The sequence below is a fragment of the Theobroma umbraticum genome, unplaced genomic scaffold (assembly GCF_002168275.2).
Source record: "Theobroma umbraticum cultivar Fairchild unplaced genomic scaffold, ASM216827v3 scaffold_50.0, whole genome shotgun sequence".
Lineage (NCBI taxonomy): Eukaryota > Viridiplantae > Streptophyta > Magnoliopsida > Malvales > Malvaceae > Theobroma > Theobroma umbraticum.
In genome coordinates this window covers 5596693-5614873 of record NW_018397261.1, presented here as the reverse complement: position 1 = coordinate 5614873, position 18181 = coordinate 5596693, and the positions used below count along the sequence as shown (strand labels likewise).

The 18181-nt window shown below is 37.7% G+C and overlaps 3 protein-coding genes across 3 annotated transcripts in view; 1 reads left to right on the top strand and 2 right to left on the bottom strand.

The window, feature by feature from the left end:
- ACS12 (1-amino-cyclopropane-1-carboxylate synthase 12) overlaps positions 1-694 on the top strand; it is a 1103-nt gene extending 409 nt beyond the window's left edge. The window contains exon 2 of the mRNA XM_021430335.2: positions 2-694. Within this exon, the coding sequence (XP_021286010.2) occupies positions 2-694 (693 nt within the window). The remainder of the gene's footprint in view (position 1) is intronic.
- Positions 596-2216, bottom strand: LOC110418019 (hydroxyproline-rich glycoprotein family protein). The gene is made up of 2 exons (XM_021430638.2): positions 1348-2216; positions 596-1082 (listed from the first exon to the last, which is right to left on the bottom strand). The coding sequence occupies exons 1-2, from the start codon at positions 2179-2181 to the stop codon at positions 975-977; spliced, it is 942 nt and encodes a 313-aa protein (XP_021286313.2). The 5' UTR covers positions 2182-2216; the 3' UTR covers positions 596-974.
- Positions 2217-10008: 7792 nt separating this feature from the next.
- LOC110418143 (protein PSK SIMULATOR 1) lies at positions 10009-11723 on the bottom strand. Its single transcript, XM_021430777.2, has one exon. It carries the CDS (start codon positions 11505-11507, stop codon positions 10098-10100), a length of 1410 nt encoding a protein of 469 aa, XP_021286452.1. The 5' UTR covers positions 11508-11723; the 3' UTR covers positions 10009-10097.
- Positions 11724-18181: the final 6458 nt, after the last annotated feature.

The following is an 18181-nucleotide window of genomic DNA, read 5'->3' as shown; positions in this document are numbered from 1 at the left end:
AAATCCTGTTGGCAATCTACTTTCTCGGGAGATGCTTTACGATCTTTTGGACTTTGCTCGAGAGAAGAACATCCATATTATATCAGATGAAATATTTGCGGGGTCTATGTATGGCAAAGAGGAGTTTGTCAGCATGGCTGAAGTTCTTGACTCAGAGGATTCTGATAAAAGCAGGGTTCATATAGTTTATGGGCTATCAAAGGACCTCTCTCTCCCAGGATTTAGGGTTGGAATGATCTATTCATTTAATGAGAATGTTTTAGCTGCTGCTAGAAAATTAACTAGGTTTTCTTCTATTTCTGCTCCAACCCAAAGGTTACTAGTTTCAATGCTTTCGGATACAAGATTCATTGAGGAATACATTGAGACCAATAAAAAGAGGATACAAAATATGCATGATTTGTTTGTGGCTGGTCTGCAAGAGTTAGGTATTAATTGTGCTGATAGCAGTGCTGGCTTGTATTGTTGGGCTGATATGAGCAAGTTAACCCCCACTTACAGTGAGAAAGGCGAACTTGAGCTATGGGATATGCTATTGAATGTGGCTAAGATCAATGTAACTCCTGGTTCAGCTTGCCACTGCATAGAACCAGGATGGTTCCGGTGTTGTTTTACTACCTTAGCTCTGGAGGACATTCCTGTGGTTATGGGACGGATTCGAGAAGTTGCTGAAATCTGTACACAATCCAGTTGAAAATACTATAAATCACATTTGAGCTATTTGCTTTGATCACTGGTAGGATTTCTCTGTCATAGATATTTCTTTTGCAACTAAACAAGATGATGTGGGCATGCACAATATCTATGTTGGATCTTCAACACAGATTTGACTCTGTTGATGTTCTTGCAGCGTAATAATAACATTGATACATTCCAGGCTTGTAAATTATTTACATCCTAATTTTCTGAAGCCAGAAACTGATTTGGAAGCTTCATGGGTTGTATTGAACAGCAAAGCCGATTGGGCCCCTATTCTACAAGAATTTGAGTCTTGGCTGGAACTTCTTCCATTGTAATCCTTCAATCAGTTTTATGCCAGTTCCAAAGATGCAGCATCCGGGAGCTCTTTCCTTAAGAAATTCCTGTCATAGTTTCATTCAGGCAAGAGTAGAATGTCATTAGTAGATAGTTAGAATTACAACTTTCTGTTTCTACGGTAGTGCCAAAAGGTGATAATATTGGTTTTTTGGACAAAAGAAATGAAAGAAGACAATTTGAAATGCAAATTTTGGCTCTTTTACTTTAATGAAAAAGCAGTTTTGTTCTAGACATACTACCTAGTTATTCTAAAGCAGCTTAATCAGGCAATAGTAATGGTGAAACATGGAGCAGGAAATTTAGAATTACCATTGATAGATGCTGCTCTCTCATTAGAACAGCCTTTCTTTGATAACTCATCCTCCTGCTCAGCATTATCAGCTCTCCAAGTGTTGGTGGCCTCCTTATGACAACAGTGTTATTACTCTCACGACCAAAATCATCTTGAGCCTGAGATCCCTGGTGGTTGGGGTACCTGGCCTTTTCAAGGAAACCAGAATTAGGCGGAAGCAATGGAAACAGGCATTCCAGGAAAGAAGCACCCACAAGGCTTGAAGTGCCAGTTGCATAGCTGCTTGTACTACTTTCAGTTTCTGATGCTGGCGAGGAAGGTGTTTCTGGATGGTCACTGCTGTTATCTGCATGGTAAGTTTTCTGCACTGGAACAGCAGTGCAAATCGCTGTTGATGCTACAAGGCAATTCGCTAGGAGGGATGGAGCTGAGCTAAAGGAATCATCTGTCTCAAAACCAACTGCTTCAAGATCCATTTCAGGTACCACGTCTTGTTCATCACTGCCATCACCTCCGTCATCATTGTTGTTGTAGCCATTAAAATAGGCTGGAGTGTATACTGGAGGTGGAGGTAGAGTCATGAGATCTGCTGATAGGGGCACGGCTGCTGGTTCTACTGGAGGCTGGGAGAAGCCCGGCAATGGTGTACCGGGCTTTTCCTCCCAATTAAAGGGAACTGAGGCTATAAGCTTGATTGGAGTTTGAGGTGGTAAAGTTGGTGTAACTGAAGAAACCCCTGGTTTCCAATCTTTCTTTGCTATTCCCGGCCTCACTTCCCAAAGGAATGGAACTGAAGGTGGCAACCTGATTTTCCTTTTGTTAGAATGCTCTGTGGCTTCCTTCTCTGCCATTCTGAAATAGCTCCAATGGTCCCTTGTGCGTTTCGTCTTTGGTGCCACAATATTTCCTATATATTGTTGGTGCTAAGTGGATTAGAAGGTTGCTGGCAAAACCCAACCTCCGAACATGACCATTCCTGAAGCTTGAAAAGGTTAGGCTCACCTGCTCCCACTCTACCTTGTGTCGAAGGAGATTTGAGAATCGAAGCATCGTAATTATTGGATTTCGTAGGCAAACCTCTCTCAACGTGGTCGTGACTAAAATTTATTAGCATTATGAGTAAATAGTGACTTCTTTTCAGTTATGTGTTTAAAAACATTAATTTAAGAATAAGGTGAAAGATGGCCGAAAAAAGAACTAACGAAAATAGAAAGGTTTCAAAAGCCACAAGACAGGTGGGCTCCGAGAACTTGGGGCAGAAATAGGCTGGTCAGAGCTTGGACTAATTTCAAATGGACCAACCCGGGCTTTTTCATGTACTTTTGAGTCTTCATCATGAGTATTGTCTACGTTATGAAGAGAAAATATGCTTAAAAAACTTTAGTCCGCAGTAATTAGAGAGGTTATCGATGCGAAGAGCACTATTTGTTATTCCCGCTACTACCAATAAAGCAGACCTCTCCCAATCGCTAATAAACTCCGATAGCTTCAAGATTCACCGCAGGAGAGAAAACCTACAAAAGCTTGGCTAATTTAAGAAATAGAAAAGAAAATAGACGAGATGGAGCCAGTGGAGAGCATGGATCGAAAACTCTGCGCCAGGGGTGCAGCTTCTATGATCAGCAGAGAGAACCAATCTGTGCTCCCAATGCTACAAATATCTAAGTGAGAGTTCCACAACCACAAACCCAACGGGGAAACCCTTGATCCCAACGACCGACCATCAGCCTCCTCAAACCTCTTGTTTTATGTTCCTCCTTAACCCTTCGTATGATATAGTCGACTTTTATCTGTAGTTATACTGATGCAAAATAATATTTCCTAATAAGTGTAATGATTACGTTGTAGTTTACTTTATCTTTATAGATCCTAGACATATCTTCGTGCCACCTGTGTCTTAATGTTGATAATTTGATACTCTCTCCAATCCTAATTTAATTATTGTTTGGGGCATTGGATTTCTCGCGGGCTGGGCCATGGCGGGGCTACGAATGCTACCTCCTTGGGTATGACGGCAAGCTGGACTAAACCTTTTGTAACCACTCGTCTGACGTTTGATTTTGCAAAACCTGTTGAGTTGTGTGGCTGTTCCGCTACCCACAGCCTATTAAGGCCATGGTGGTTTGCGGTTCTTCTGCCGTGCTCTGTGTACTGTTTCGAAAACTTCCCTAAACTGTTACGATATGCCCCACTCTGGTCAAAATCTTTGCTTACCAAAGGCCTAGCCGTGATTGCGGCTTTTGCTTTGCTTGTCAGGGACTTCCTTTATACGCGCATGCCATCTGCTGCTTTGTTGTGCTGTTTTGCCTAGTTATGCTGACATATGGCTGAAACTTAGCCAATTTGACATGGTTGTACAATTGAGTTTGAAGTGAATCAAAGCCAGATTAGTTACCCTGCAGGGCCAAGCGCAGGGAGCTGGCCTGGCTGCCACGAATTGCCGCCTTCAATCCCACAGGCTGCTTACGCACTAGGAGCAAAACCTCAGGACCAGGACCAATGTAGGCGTCCAGGAGTTGTCAAAAACCTGCCCTATTTGGGCAGGGGATTGTGCACAGCAATTCCTCGTGGCCTGGCTGTGGGCCACGCTGCCCAAGAGGGTGGCCCGCTTATTGTTGGGCTGAAGACCAGGGGAGCACACCATCTGGTCAGCCTTTCCTCTTGAGAGCAGCCAGCTCGGGTCAGTTGTGCATTTGTGACCATGTTGCAACGGAGGGCTGCATGGTGGCTCAAGGCGAGAAAAGCAAACGAGTGACAGTAGCCACTGAATAATGTTTAAGATCGTAAACATGAAGGACAAGAAGAAGAGAAGATAGAGAATGTACAAGGGAATAAAGGAGAGAAGAAGAGGAGAGAAAGAGAAGGAAAGCTGGTCGACCGCTGGGTCTGTGAACACTTCCCAAATCTGTCGTGTGATCTAAGGGTGGCGGATCGGGTGACTGCTCAATGTACCTGCTCCACCTGCTGTGGGTGAGGTTGCTGCGGAAGTGCAGGCCGCTGCTGTGTCCGCCCCAGCCAGCAGCTGTCCTTCTGGTGATTGGTCCATCTCTGAGGCGACACTATGGCCGCCAGCAAAAACCAGTGCTCGGAGGTCTGTTGAACAAGGACGTGGCAGTTTGAGACTTGCCAGGGGACCAAGTAATTGCGGGCATTCTTTGCTGCTCACGGCTGTCGTCGTAACGTTGAGTGTGTGCCACCACGATGAGTTGGCAGAGTTTCAGCAAGGGGAGTTACGAAAATCCCCATTGCTGCGTTTGTACCGCGGGGAAGAAGTGGAACACCTAATATCACAGCGTGCGCCGTGAGGTCTCAAACATTCCTCGATTCTGGGCCTTGCAAGAGAGGAAGCTGTTCATCGTGGCAAGATGTCATTGGATGGATTCAGCTATAGCTTAGCTAAACTGATGAAAGGAGTGAAACCTCTGACAATCCTCAATTGACAATGAATCACGTGTTAACAGTTCCAAACTTTGCAAAGTTATTACATGGCTATATTTCAAAGATTATTGAATCAGAGGTTGATGTTTTGAAACCAGTCATCTCCAATCGATCGAGTAGATGGATTTTCTATTTGAATTCAATTCATCTCTGCACCCCAATCAGGAGCATTTACGCTTCACTCGGCACATTGCAAGCAGCGTTCCTATCCTGAGCAACATGCGTCAAGTCCTTCCTGGCTCCCAATTAACCCATGTCAAAGGACTCTAGGCTGCGTGGTTGGGGTAGACCGGGGGAGGCAGGTAGTGGTGTTGTTAGAATGGAAAACACGCAGGGGGACGTCTTAGGACGTTCCGGTACGTTCCGGTACCCGCCTAACGGCAAGGTTAGCATAAGTTGGCATTGTGTCGCGCGTGTTGCACCCGTCCTTCAATTGATGATAACTATTTACTCTACACATAACTACGTTAATGAAGCTAGTATAAATTTGAATCGTGATGTTTATTAAACTTAGTCTTTTATATGTGTCTTGTGATATGAGTCAACCTCTTCATCCTCACCGCGTCCCTCCTATACTAAATTCTACCATTATGTCTCATGTTAATAATAGTAATGGCAGTGCTGGCTTTACCTTTGGCGCGACTAATAATTCTGGTGGTGCTAGTTTGGCAAGCACAAAGAACAGGTGCAACAGCTGCAACAAAGCGGGTTGGGCTAAATGGGTTTACGTGTAGGTGTGGGAATCTGTTTTGTGGAAAACACAGATACCCTGAAGAACATGAATGTTGTGTTGATCTAAAGGCAATTGGTCGCGAGGCTTTGGTCAAGGAAAACCCGGATTGCAAAGGTGATAAATTGCAGTTTAGGATTTAGTTTACGTGCTTTATATCTAATGTGTGCGTGTGTTCTCTGAGTGTACTTTGATTTTTTTTTTTTTAATAGTCGGGCTACACAACCTGGTTAGTTATCCCCTCCCGTTATCTTAACCCCAAATCTGATTTTCGACGAAAGCAAGAGTTGAGTCCTAGGCATTACTGCTGGAGTTTAGGGATACTGTAATACTAACAATTGCCAAGGATCAGATGGAGAACTCTGTCTTCTCCAATGCTGCTTTCTTGCATGATCAAAACTTACTTGAAGATTATGAATTTAGTTGGGTAATTATGTTTTGGTCAGTCCTTGCTTACTTTGTCTCCAAATAAGGGAGAGGTTGGCATATCGTAGGTGCGCATATACTTTCCAGGGAGTACTCTGTCCTTTCAGTGAAAGCAAGAGTCGAGTCTTAGGCATTACTACTGGAGTTTAGGAATACTGCAATACTAGATTGGAGTGTATGGAGTTTTAACACTTGCTAAGAATCAGATGGAGAACTCTGTCTTCTCCAATGCTACTTTCTTGCATGACCAAAACTTACTTGTAGATTATGGATTTAGTTCGGGAATTATGTTTTGGTCAGTCCTTACACACTTTTTTGTCTCCCAACTTTTTTTGCCCTGTTTTGCATTAGATCAAAATTTACTGAGTCTTGGTTGGGGATTTTGCTGGGGAATTATGTTTTGGTCAGTCCTTTTATAGTTTGATGAGTCTTGGTCATCCAGATAAAGGTGAGTTGGCATATCAATATGTGCGCTATGCACATATAATTTGCAGTTTGCACATTCAAAGTACACACTAACTATCAAAACATGCACAGACACCCACATCAAGTAGTTAGTCGTTCTCAAGTAATTATGATGGATGTGGAAATTGCATGTCTGCCAGTCACTGCAGTTATGGAAAGTTTAGAGTTTAAGTTTATTGTTTTGGTTGGTCATTCTCCTCCCTTTATCGTTAAAATGGATATTAGATTTAGAAGTTATAGCCGTCTCTGAACTCTTGAGTCTCATGAATGTTTAATTTCCAGCCCTTTGTTAGAAGTTTAGAATATTGTTATCTATTTGATTTATGGAGGAGATGGAAATGACTTCTTTGCCATAGTTTACATACTTATGTCTAACTTAGATTTTAGTGGCCTAACTTAGATTTTAGTGGCCTCAGATGGTCTTCTCCATGAATAGGGTTAGGAGACGGTGGGATTGCTTTCATTGTGTAACCTGACTATTGAGTCTCAAAATAAGAGTAAAATATCTAAATATTCTTAAATTTTGATCAAAATTACATGAAAGTTATAGTTCGATCGTTAATCAAATATTAAGATTTCTATTAATTTGTTAATATGATAATATTTTTTTAATAATTTTACCTTTGAATATGTTAAAAATTACAACATTATATAATTTTTTTTAATTTTTTTCTTTCTTTAAAAACAAATTACCTACTTTCTCCAGCCAGATCGGACCGAGTATGGCAGGAGAATCACACTCCCTTAGCGGAGCACCGGAGCTCCCCTCTAAGGGAGCTGTTGTGCTCTCCTTTGGGCGTGATCTGGAGCTCCTCGATATCGAGTAGTGTTAGATTTTATCATGGGGTGACTGGTTGGGGAAAAGAAATATGGTCGATCAGTTAAATTGTTTTAAAAAAATTTGACAAAAAGAGAAAAGGGTATTGTAAATTTTTTTATTAATGGTGTTAAGGCATTTGGATTTGAGTATTTATTTTTCAAATTAATAGATGTTCGTGAATTTTTGTCAAAAGTTAAAGATATCTAAGTATTTTACTTTAAAAGTAAATAGTCTTTTATCTTTCTATTTATGTCAGAGAGCAAATGCTCATTGTGTAACTTGGTTTTTGATTAAGAAACTTGTAATATTATTTTAACATTTTATAATTTAAAATATAAATTCGTCTGCTTTATTAATTTGCGTATATTCATGCACCATCCCCTCCCCCTACCCAAAAAAAAAAACAGGAAAAAAAAAGAAAATAGATATTATTGATAAGTTGGAATTATTTAACCAAGATCAAGCAACAGGACGAGCTGAGGCAGGTGGATTTCTTGCGTGGCCATCCACAGGCCTCAGCTAGCCACCTTAACAGATGTTTACCTCGTGTCTGCTCTGCCTTGACAGTTGACGTTAGCAGTCAATTTCAGTGCTTACGTTCACGCGGTGGTAAGAAGTTGAAAACGAATTGGATTATTACAATTTTACCCTTACCTTTTTTTTGGGTTTCTTTGTTGGGTGTTTCTGAGGGCTGGCTTTAGTTCAGGACGATACAGTTACGGATTTAGCTAGTAACTGGGTCCTGGACTCTATTCTTTTGTCATCGTGATGGTTTTATGGGCTTTTTATGAGCCCACAAAGCCTGTTGGGAGCATATATGGTGGTGCAGAGCCTGCTTAGCAAGTTAATCCCACGAACATGTTACTCAAAGTCCACTTAATCCATTTTCATTTTAAAGCGTGTTTTGTGCAAAAAGTCATCACTTATTTCATCCTTAGCGACTACCATGACATGCGTCCATCAGGCCTTCCCTGGAATTAGGTCCATTAAAAACAAGAGCTAAGAGAAATTGAGTCCAATTCTCAGCTTTGGAGCATATGGCAATGGCATTCTGTTCGGATCTGGTCTATAATTATATGTTTATTATATATGAGCATCCTCAGCCACTTGGCACTGATTTGTGAGTTTCCAACTTTACATGAAAAACCCTTTTTCCTTTTCTTGGTTATGAAAACCATAACTAGAGATGGTTGTGTGAAACTATGTACCAACATTCCCCGTCAGCATGGCGTCGTTGTCACGATGCTACTAGAGCCTAGCTACAAGTTGCAATTCCTTGAAAGTCGCTTTTCCTTACAATTAGAGGTTAAGGGGGAATCACATTGTGAACAATACTTCCTTAAGGGGAAAAAAACGAAAAATCTTCATTATTATCAATGGCTTCTATTTCTTTCCCTACCACCTTTGCTTCTATGTTCCCCCTGATTGGTGTTCATCAGCAAATATATATATATCACAGGTCCATATGCACCAGCCCCTTACATTATTCTGCATGCCTGTTCTCCATATGCTTCTCATTTTTCACGCACTCCCATTGTATTCCACATAAAATCCTAATTCATGAAGATCAGATAAATTTGATTCCTACTCTTCCAAAGGGTAAGGATCAAGCCTCTTATTTAAATCCCTTATATTCCAACAGGATACGCCGGCTGGCTTGGAAAAATTTTATTAAAGTAAGAAAAAGAATTCATGAGGGGTGGGGCAAATGTATTCATAAGATGCGCATCACATCCTCATCTCTCTTCAGTACAATATTTGGGATATTATTATTAGAAACCAATGGCTTGTAGAAGAAAGGTGTACAGGGGCCCTTAAAGGAGACAAAACGGAGAGAAAAGATGGGAACATTGACGAGAAATACTGAATCTTAATTACGCATTTGTGAAGCTATGAGCTGTATAACCAACAAAGGAAAATATAAAGTATACAAACAAACTACAAAAGACATGAACAAAATGGGTAGCAAGAGTGGAGGAGTTCGTCTTTGTGCTAAGATTATCCTTCATGATAAAATTAAAAAATCCAACTGGCGTGTTTCCGTTTATAGCTACATAATATTCCAACTAGGCTTCAAATTAAAGTACTTGAGCTTGAATACTCTAATTAGACGACGAATGGCACACCAAATGCTTTGCTAAACTCTGCTGAACTAAATACCCAAAATTTCTGCCTTTTGAGTAATTGTTATATTTAAAAAAAAAAAACTGAAAATCTTACTTGTAATGTGTCCATCACACATAAAAAGCAAGAATATTGACTCCGGTGGCCTAGCTCTACAATATCTATGTACTATATATAACATACATAAAACAATGAGTAGAGTGATATGATGATGAAATAGTATTACAGAGATTCCATGTGGCCATTGAAGCACAATATGTATAAATATGTCACATTACAAATGAGTAGGGCCATTCCCAATCTCGGTCTAACAGCTAGCTGCTCGTCTGCTAGGCTGCTCCTATTTGTTTATATCTGCAACATGGCCTTCAGAGAAAATCTGATCAACAGCAAATTCATCAAATAATTGACGAAATGAACTAGTCTATTAGCTATAACGAATCTGGATCCGGTGGTTGTAATAACAAGAAGAAAGCAAAACAATATATGTAGTAGGACTTAAAATAAGAGGAATATTTTCACTTGACTATAAGCCATGAAAGGAAGGCCATGCAATAATATCCTGAAATTTTACTCAGTTCATGTCATTTACATACATCTATATTATACCATATACAGATCAGGGGTTAGAACTGCAAAACAAACCCTTGAAAGATCTGAAACTCCAGTTCAATCTAAAAGAAACCATGATAACTTAAAATTGCAGAAAAACAAAATTACAAGCCCAAAAAGGAAGAAACAAGAAATCAAGCCCATCTCTCTCCTCAGCTGGAACTTTGCAAATTCAGCAACCCACTAAAGTTGCTGCTCTCGAACAAGGCCTTTGCAGTCATTTCCCTTTCGAATCTCCAAATGTAATTCAAACCTACCAGCAGCTCGGTAATGGCTGCTTCTGTCTTCTCTTTATTTGCAAAGAATAGAGTTTGCAGAAGAAGAACATTTGTTTTAGGCAGCAAATTCTGCTGCTCAAAGCTCCTTTCACTTTGCCATTTGATCATGTTGTGTGCCAACGGTGATAACCAAGCCAAGATCCTTCCCAAAGCTGTTCTCCATTCTCCGGCAAGCACTGGATCACTCGCTGAGAATCCTACTCCTTTTAGTCTTGCCCTTAGAGACGATCTTATACTGCTTGGAAGCATGGAATAAAGATCATCTCTTGCATCAACGCCAACCAATTGTGGTGACTTGATCATTTTCTCCATAATGATAATTAAATTCGCATAGTGTAAAGCTAAAGCTGCAGCACCTAACGTACTTGGTGGAGGCTTCAGCAGCTTTGAGTTCGACTCGAAAAACCTGACAGCCAAGTCTTTCTTTTCTTCAGGTTTAGAACTCTTCAATGGCCCTGATACAAAATTATAAGCGTTAGGGTTTTCAGTTGGATGGACTGTTGCAGAAGCTGACAGGCATCGAGGTAAAGAAGGTGGATAGCCATGGCCAATCCCGAAAACAAGCTTGATCCTTCCCAAAATAGTGAAAATGGATCTCACAAGCATGGAAACAACCATGTCAAAGCTTCTGTTCCATAAAGATCTCTCTTTTAAATACTTAACCTCTTGTCTTTGCCAGAAAAGCTTTTGCTGTAGATCAATAATCTTTTGCTCTTTGATTGAAGACTCGTACTCTTTACACTGAAAGGACTTTCTCAAACTGTTCTCAATTGTCGCTAACTCCTCCATTTCTTTATACAAAGTCGCCGTAATGGTCACGTACCTGTCCATCTTCTTGTTTTTAGCTTCCACATCTTTGGAACTCAAAACCCAGCCATGACTATCGTGGCCCGAGTTGGCAAACTCATCAAACCACCGATCAAAACATTGAAGATTCGAATCCTGGCATCGCTTGCTTATCCTGGAAATAGATTTCGCTACCAGCCTGACGTTTTCAGCCATTTCTGCATAGGCCAGCCCCAACAGGAAAGACTCATCGTTCGAAACAATTTTGCGGACTCCTTCAAGAGATATCGATTCATCACGAAGACGAATTATGCTCTTGTCTGAAAGAGAATTCCAAAGATGGAGAAGCTTCGACATAAGGCCAGCGATTTCAAAGGATAAAACTCCAACGTTGGCTTTATGCTTTGAAGCTTTTGAGTTGGGTATTGAAGATCTTGCAGTATCCAGGCTGTTGGATATCGTTTTTTTCACTTTTATCAGCCAAGTTTCGAGAGCCATGAATTTGCTTTTGGGCAAAGGAAGAAACAATCAAAGATCAAAGTGAAACGAATGAAAAGCAAAGCCTTGGAGGAAAATTTTAAAAGAGAAATTGGATTGAGAGAGAAATAATTGAAGAGTGGAGTTCACAGAGACAAGGATAATGGAAAGAGAGAAAGCTTGGGAATTTTGCGAGATGTGAGGCTCGTGGGATGTTGAGGCCATTATACAAATAGCGATAGCATTACAAACAGTTTTAATTTTTTTTTTCATTAAAAAAAGGGGGGAAGAGTTAAAGAGGAGTTCCATAACAGTAAGATGCACTCTCAGCGCGTGACCAGTGGGTTAGTGGGAGTTTTTTGTTTGTCTTCTTCTGGTTTAAACCGCAGTGGCTTTAGGAGCGCGTGGAAAAGGATTCATGTTGTCAGATTTATTGTAAAATAAACTGAATTTTGTGGGTTTAATTCGATTTAATCAAATCAAATGATATAATATCTCAGTTTGGTAAAAGAAACTTTTTCTGGTCTGTTTGGAAGCCAAGAAACACTTTTTCTTAGATGCTGTTTTTTTCTACAATGAAGCGAGGCCATATCATTATTGGCCTTTTCCTTTTTGAATTTTATAAGCATCATCTTTTTCTTCTTAGTTGGTTTGTTTTTGTGCCTATTACTAATTGTTGGCCCAACAACTTTATCCCAAGAGTAACACCCAGCAGGCAGTCATCCCCCTTTGATTTGGCAATTCTCATTCAGAAATTATTCTTGCTCATGAGTTGTATATAACTTATTTTGACTCCTTCCCATTGATTTCATGTCCCCTTCCCCCTTAAAAGTGATGGGCTACATTTTTAAAGACACTTCTTTTCAGATTTTTTTTTTTGGTAATCTTAATTGCCTCTAATTTATTTGTTAATTCCTTGATCATTTGCAAAGAATTGCATATGCCATGACTCATCACGAGCATCCCAAGTGAGTACTTATGCATATAAAATAATTAGTAAAAAGAAGAGAGAGTTATCTCCTCTCTTGTCACAGCAGGCAATTGCAATGGGTACGGTAAATGTTGGAAAGACCATCAATTGGACTAGGTCAACAGCCAATCAAATCTATCTATATTATTTTGCAACTTTCCAATTAGGTTAGATATATATCAATGTCATTTGACAATTGCCTACCCTATCTCACAAATTTACTCTATTAAACCATTTTTCCTCCTAATTAATGAAACTCTAAGATTTATTACTTCATTCAGACCATAGGGTTTTCATATTTGTACACTTTATTTTTTCGATTTTAATTAAAAGCTACGAGAATATATGCCTTTTGGCTTTTGCACAGGCATACAGGACAAGAGAAGTTAGTAGTAATAATCTTAAAAGTTTAAGGGCGGAGTGACAGAAGCCTTAGAATTGATATTGTTTAGATTAGCACATGCGATTAATGGCTTGAAATTAAGAGCCTTAACCAAACAAACCACATCTGACCTGGAATTTACAACTCCCAAATTCTTCTCCACTTATAGACAAAGTATGTGTAGCCGAAATATTGCAATAGTGCATAATAGCTTGTTTTCTGTCATATTTCTTTCTTTTTTTTTTCAAATTTATTAATTTTTTTATAATAAATATTTAATTCAATAATAAATATATGTATTTTATGTTAAAAAATTATCTTATATTAATTAATGAAGAAACTGGCGTACATATCCATTGAGAGAAAATTCAAATAAATAATATTGAGATCTCAAAACGTTAAGTTTATTGCTCGAGGCTGGAACTAGCTTTAACACCAATTAATTAATTAATCATGTTTTTATAGTAGTATCAAGCAATGACAAATCACCTAACTAAAGATATAGGCACAAAGGAGAAAGAGGCAAAGCTAGTGGTATTGCGCAGAAAATCTAACTCAACTGTATCGAGGAGAGGTCATGCTTTGAGATTAAGGAAAGGGCAGGCAATTAGGAGAGCAGTGCACACTTGAAGTTGACCAGGACTGAATAAGAGTTGACTAATTGGAAGCAGAGCTCATGATGATGGTGTAAACAACTATGTATTGGTTGGTTGCATACCTCTATGAAATCATAAGCATAAGATTTGTGAAGAAAAATGATAAAAAAAAATTAGCAACATTTGTACATTTTTGGGTGGTGCAAGTATAAAGGGAAAATAAATTATATATATATATATATTTAACAAAAACAAAACCCCACTTACTCATTCACGTCACATGGCTAGTGGGAATAGTTTTTGGGTTGGTGAATTTGTGAGTGTGGGGGTCATCAGTCATCAAATACTCAAGAGGGCTGAGGAGGGGAGAATGAGAGATTTGACAAATGACAGTTCTATAAAATTCGTGTGAGAAGGTTTTTACTTTGATCCTTTCTTTGTTTCTTTTTTGATTTATTTAACCTTTGCCTTTCTTTTGCCTACCAAGGGAAGGGCAGTGAAGGCTATCCTTTGTTTACTTGTCGGAAAATGAATAGGCAACCATCCTACATTTCCAGGCCTTGATAAAAGTGCCTCCCCAAGCCATCACCCCCCCAACAGTCCCAGTTGTTTCTTTTCTTTATTCCCTTTTATCCCTTCTGTCACAATTAACATTCACACTCCCAAGTTGTGTTATATTTCTATTCTCTTTTCCTTCTCACACCTATAACAATGCTCATATTCAAAAGGAAGAGAGCGATGGGTGGGTGCTGCTACAAGAACACTACTACTTTGCATCCCATTGCTTTAATTTGAACTCCTCAAAACCTTTAAAATTCTTTTATGAATTATCATAAAGAAATTCAATAATATTCGTCCATATTTTATGTTAAAATTCAATAATATTCTTTGATTTTTCCGCTACAACCATGTAAAAGAATAGAAAAGAAAAAAAAAGGGAGAAAGATAAACTATATAATATATATAATTATATAGTACTTATATGATTGCCTTTTTGTTAGTCTTTTTGACTTTAATTTTTTGGGTTGGGAAAGATATTGGTGTTGTCCGGAGGCAACGGGATTTGCATTGATTAAAAGAAAATGATCTATGCATGTTTCAGTAGACAGCTCTTCAAGGATTGTTGGGGAGGGAAGCCTCCCCCCATTTTGTTAACATGCTGAAAATGGAGACATTTGTCACACCATTAATGGCTAAGTTCCATCGTTTAGATCCAATAGAAATTAATCAAAGCTTAGGTTTTAAAAAGAATGTTATCCAAACAGCTATTTCGTTATTCTAACCCGGGATTTTGTCCTCGTTACAAGTATAACCATAGTTTTCTGTTAATTATAAGCGTATGGCTTGTAAAGAAAGGCAAAAATATGCTTGGATTGAGATTTATAGATTAAAAAAGAAAGAAAGTTTACAAAGTAGATGGAAGCGACATTGTCTTTGTCTTTTTGGATGAAATGCAATGAACCAAACGCTTCAGTCTCCAAGCTCCAGGAGGATCGTAGATTCATTCACTGTCGATTACGTTTGACCATCAGACAAATGCAACATTTACTTAATATATATTAGTAGACCAAGATCTAGCAGTACAATTCGTGAATTCATTTCAGATCATTGGCTTTTAAATTATTTTTAAAAAATTTAATTTTTTTTATTTTTTTCTATTCAATCAAGTTTTTTTATTTTTATTTCGAATTAAATAAATTTTTATAATTAATTATTATTAATTAAATTTTTTTTTATTTTTTTTCTATTCAATCAAGTTTTTTTATTTTTATTTCGAATTAAATAAATTTTTATAATTAATTATTATTAATTAAAATATCACTTACTTATATTCATATGCACTAACATAACATTGATGTAAAAGATGAAAAATGTCATATGATATTATTATTATGCTAAATCAACATGTCACGTCATTATCAGTTATATTATATTAATATATCATATTATCATCAATCATAATATCTTTAAGATATTATGTTAACATCACATGGTATAAATAATATTTTAATTAAAGAATCATTAATCATAAAAGTTTCTTTAACTCAAAATAAAAGTATAAAAATTTATTTGATTAAAAATAAAATTATAAAAACTTATTTGTCTCAAAATAAAAATATAATAACTTAATTCATAGTTGTAAAAATATAAAAACTTAATTAAATTTTTTTAAATAGTTTAAGAATTTTTTTAGATATTATACCAATAAATTATTTGGTTTCTTGTTTATTTAAACTAATACATTAACTTTAAAACCCAAAATCTAGGAGTTGAATCCAGCTTGAAGATCTCTCTCTCTCTCTCTTTTTCCTTTTTCTCTTAATTGTTCGGTAAAATTACATGATGAAGCTGTAGGGCTTTGGAAAGTTTGTGAAAATGCATTGCACTGGAAATGTGAGCTAAAAAAGGTTGTTTTAAATAAAAAAACAGTAATTGAAAAGCTTTTTGAACCATGCGTGGTAATGGGAGTACATGGGTGGCTAGCATGCCAGCACGCTGGCTAGCTCCGGTGCCGCCACGCGGTCCGGCTGTCACTCAACACGAAATCATGAGTTATAAGGCCAAAGATGCTCAGAAGTTGCGAAGTGGTGATGCCAAAATCCACAAATCATGGTGTGATGCCATCATCCATATTACAAGCGTGGGTGATGATTCCACTTAACGTATAGTCTTCCACTTTCTTCCAAAGTGAAAAAAAAAAACACCCCAAAAAGGGGAGAGGAGCAACATCAATGCGATTGAGACGCCCCTGAAAAGGGGTATGCTTAAGCCAATGCACCAGGTTAATTAAACTAAATCAGTTGGGTCATTGAGGTAAGGTTAACCATGGTTAATGTCTAAAGAAGAGTGGTTTGTTGTTATTATACAAGCACTTTGAAGCACAATTCTACGTTTTTGGGTCAAAGGTAGTGCACTTGATGGAATGCATTCCATGATATATATGCAAACTAAGAAGTCATAAATCTTTCAAGTACAATTATTAAGGTTAGAGAAATTAATTATATACTCTAATTTGAATCTGTGGCGCTATAATTACCCATAAAAAATTTTCATGTAAATCGTTTACAATGCTTGTTGACTTACTGCAAGTTGCGGTTAATAAATAACATAATGACTACATTCTAAGAAAATGCATGGGTCCAAATGTAAACATATTTTGAAGGTATACCATCATGCATGCATTATTGTTTATCCAATTACTTCTTAAATTAGCATTGAAGTATCAATATTTTTGATAAAAATAATATTTATAATTAAGTAAAAATTACAATCACAATCTAAGAATTCTCAATATATACGACATAATCATTACATGCGAGATAAAAAAGCAATAAATAAACTAAACAAAGGATAAACTTACATAAAATTTGATCGAATTCACACATTATAAAGCATGAATTTAAAATTTATAAATTTTAAAATCTTTTAATTGATAATTACCATCTGAGTTTAAATATATGCGTCAAGTGAAAGTAATTGTAAATATATAGCCAATCATCTCAAGTTTATTTTTGAGTTGTGGTGTGCTGAGGAATTTGTCTCTTTGAAGGAAATAATCAAAAATTTTTGGATTAATTTTTCGGTTATAAATATATAAATTAATTAGTGCTTGGGAATCTGCATGGATCGACTTTGGTTCTCGGTGGCCTCCTTTTGAACATTGAATCTGTTAAGAATTTAATGATGCATGAATGCACTTGTTTTCTATACAAAACTTGTAATATGGGAAATAGTCAACCACCTTCATAAGGAAACATCAAGGGACTACATCAACATTTTTGTTGTTTTAGAGTTTAGGCACTACCAAGTATCAACCAATTCGTTTTATTGATTACATAAGTATATATATACCCTGAAAGGGAAATAACTAGTAGATGTGCAATGTTTAGGCAAGAAAAGAATGATCTAGAACTCTTCATAGTGCCTTCTGGAATTATTTTAAAGATTGAAAGAGATTGAAAGGAAAAAGTCCTAACTACTCCACGGCGTTACATTTTCATGCATCGGTATGCATAGTCAACTAGCTGGATGACATTTGACAAGTTCGTTCCCTTTCACCGACAACGAGCTGTGAACATAATCGCACCTTGTTATAGTGCGTGATCACAAATATACAGGAACTGTTTTTCTTACGACTTGTTGCTTGTAAAGAAATTAGCTTTCGAGGAAAATAAAAACTCATCTTACATGTGATCCTGCCTGCATTTTCTAGAGACATTGACCATGCCATTCCTCCCACTTGAAAGGAGCAAAATACCGGAAGCTTAAAGATAAAATCAACAAGGACTGTTGAACTTGTTGGTGGGTCTAAACCCATACCACTCATAGCCAAAATGGAATCCCATCTGATCATCGAAATCAATGGACTAGATATTAATTTGGCTCACCCAACCGGTCGAGTCCACCCGGGTCAGACCATGGCTAGGACCCATTTGAAGACTTTCTTTTAAGGCATAAACGAGGAAGTGAAAGGCTCTCTTTGGCCTCTTGTTGATGGGGGACCTAATTGTAAGTGTGCATTAGTAAGATCCCACTAAGAGTGCTTTTGGAAAATTAGCCTTTAAATTCTGATACAAGAAAACCCCATCACCCTCCAAAAAGAAGGAAAAAAAAAAAAGAAGGGAAAAAGAGAAAACGCATATGATGCAAACAAAATAGAAAATGTTTAGAATAATATTGGTAAGGAGAGTAGACAGAAGAAGAGGTCTCATTGATCAGAAATGAAGGAGCATTGTTCCACTTTTGC

What these genes read in the sequence shown, in the direction of transcription:
- LOC110418019 (XM_021430638.2), bottom strand. Translation starts at nt 2,181, where the DNA reads ATGGCAGAGAAGGAAGCCACAGAGCATTCTAACAAAAGGAAAATCAGG. An exon ending in GAGAGCAGCATCTATCAATG is followed by an intron (nt 1,083 to 1,347) that starts GTAATTCTAAAT and finishes AAACTATGACAG; the next exon opens with GAATTTCTTAAGGAAAGAGC.
- LOC110418143 (XM_021430777.2), bottom strand. Translation starts at nt 11,507, where the DNA reads ATGGCTCTCGAAACTTGGCTGATAAAAGTGAAAAAAACGATATCCAAC.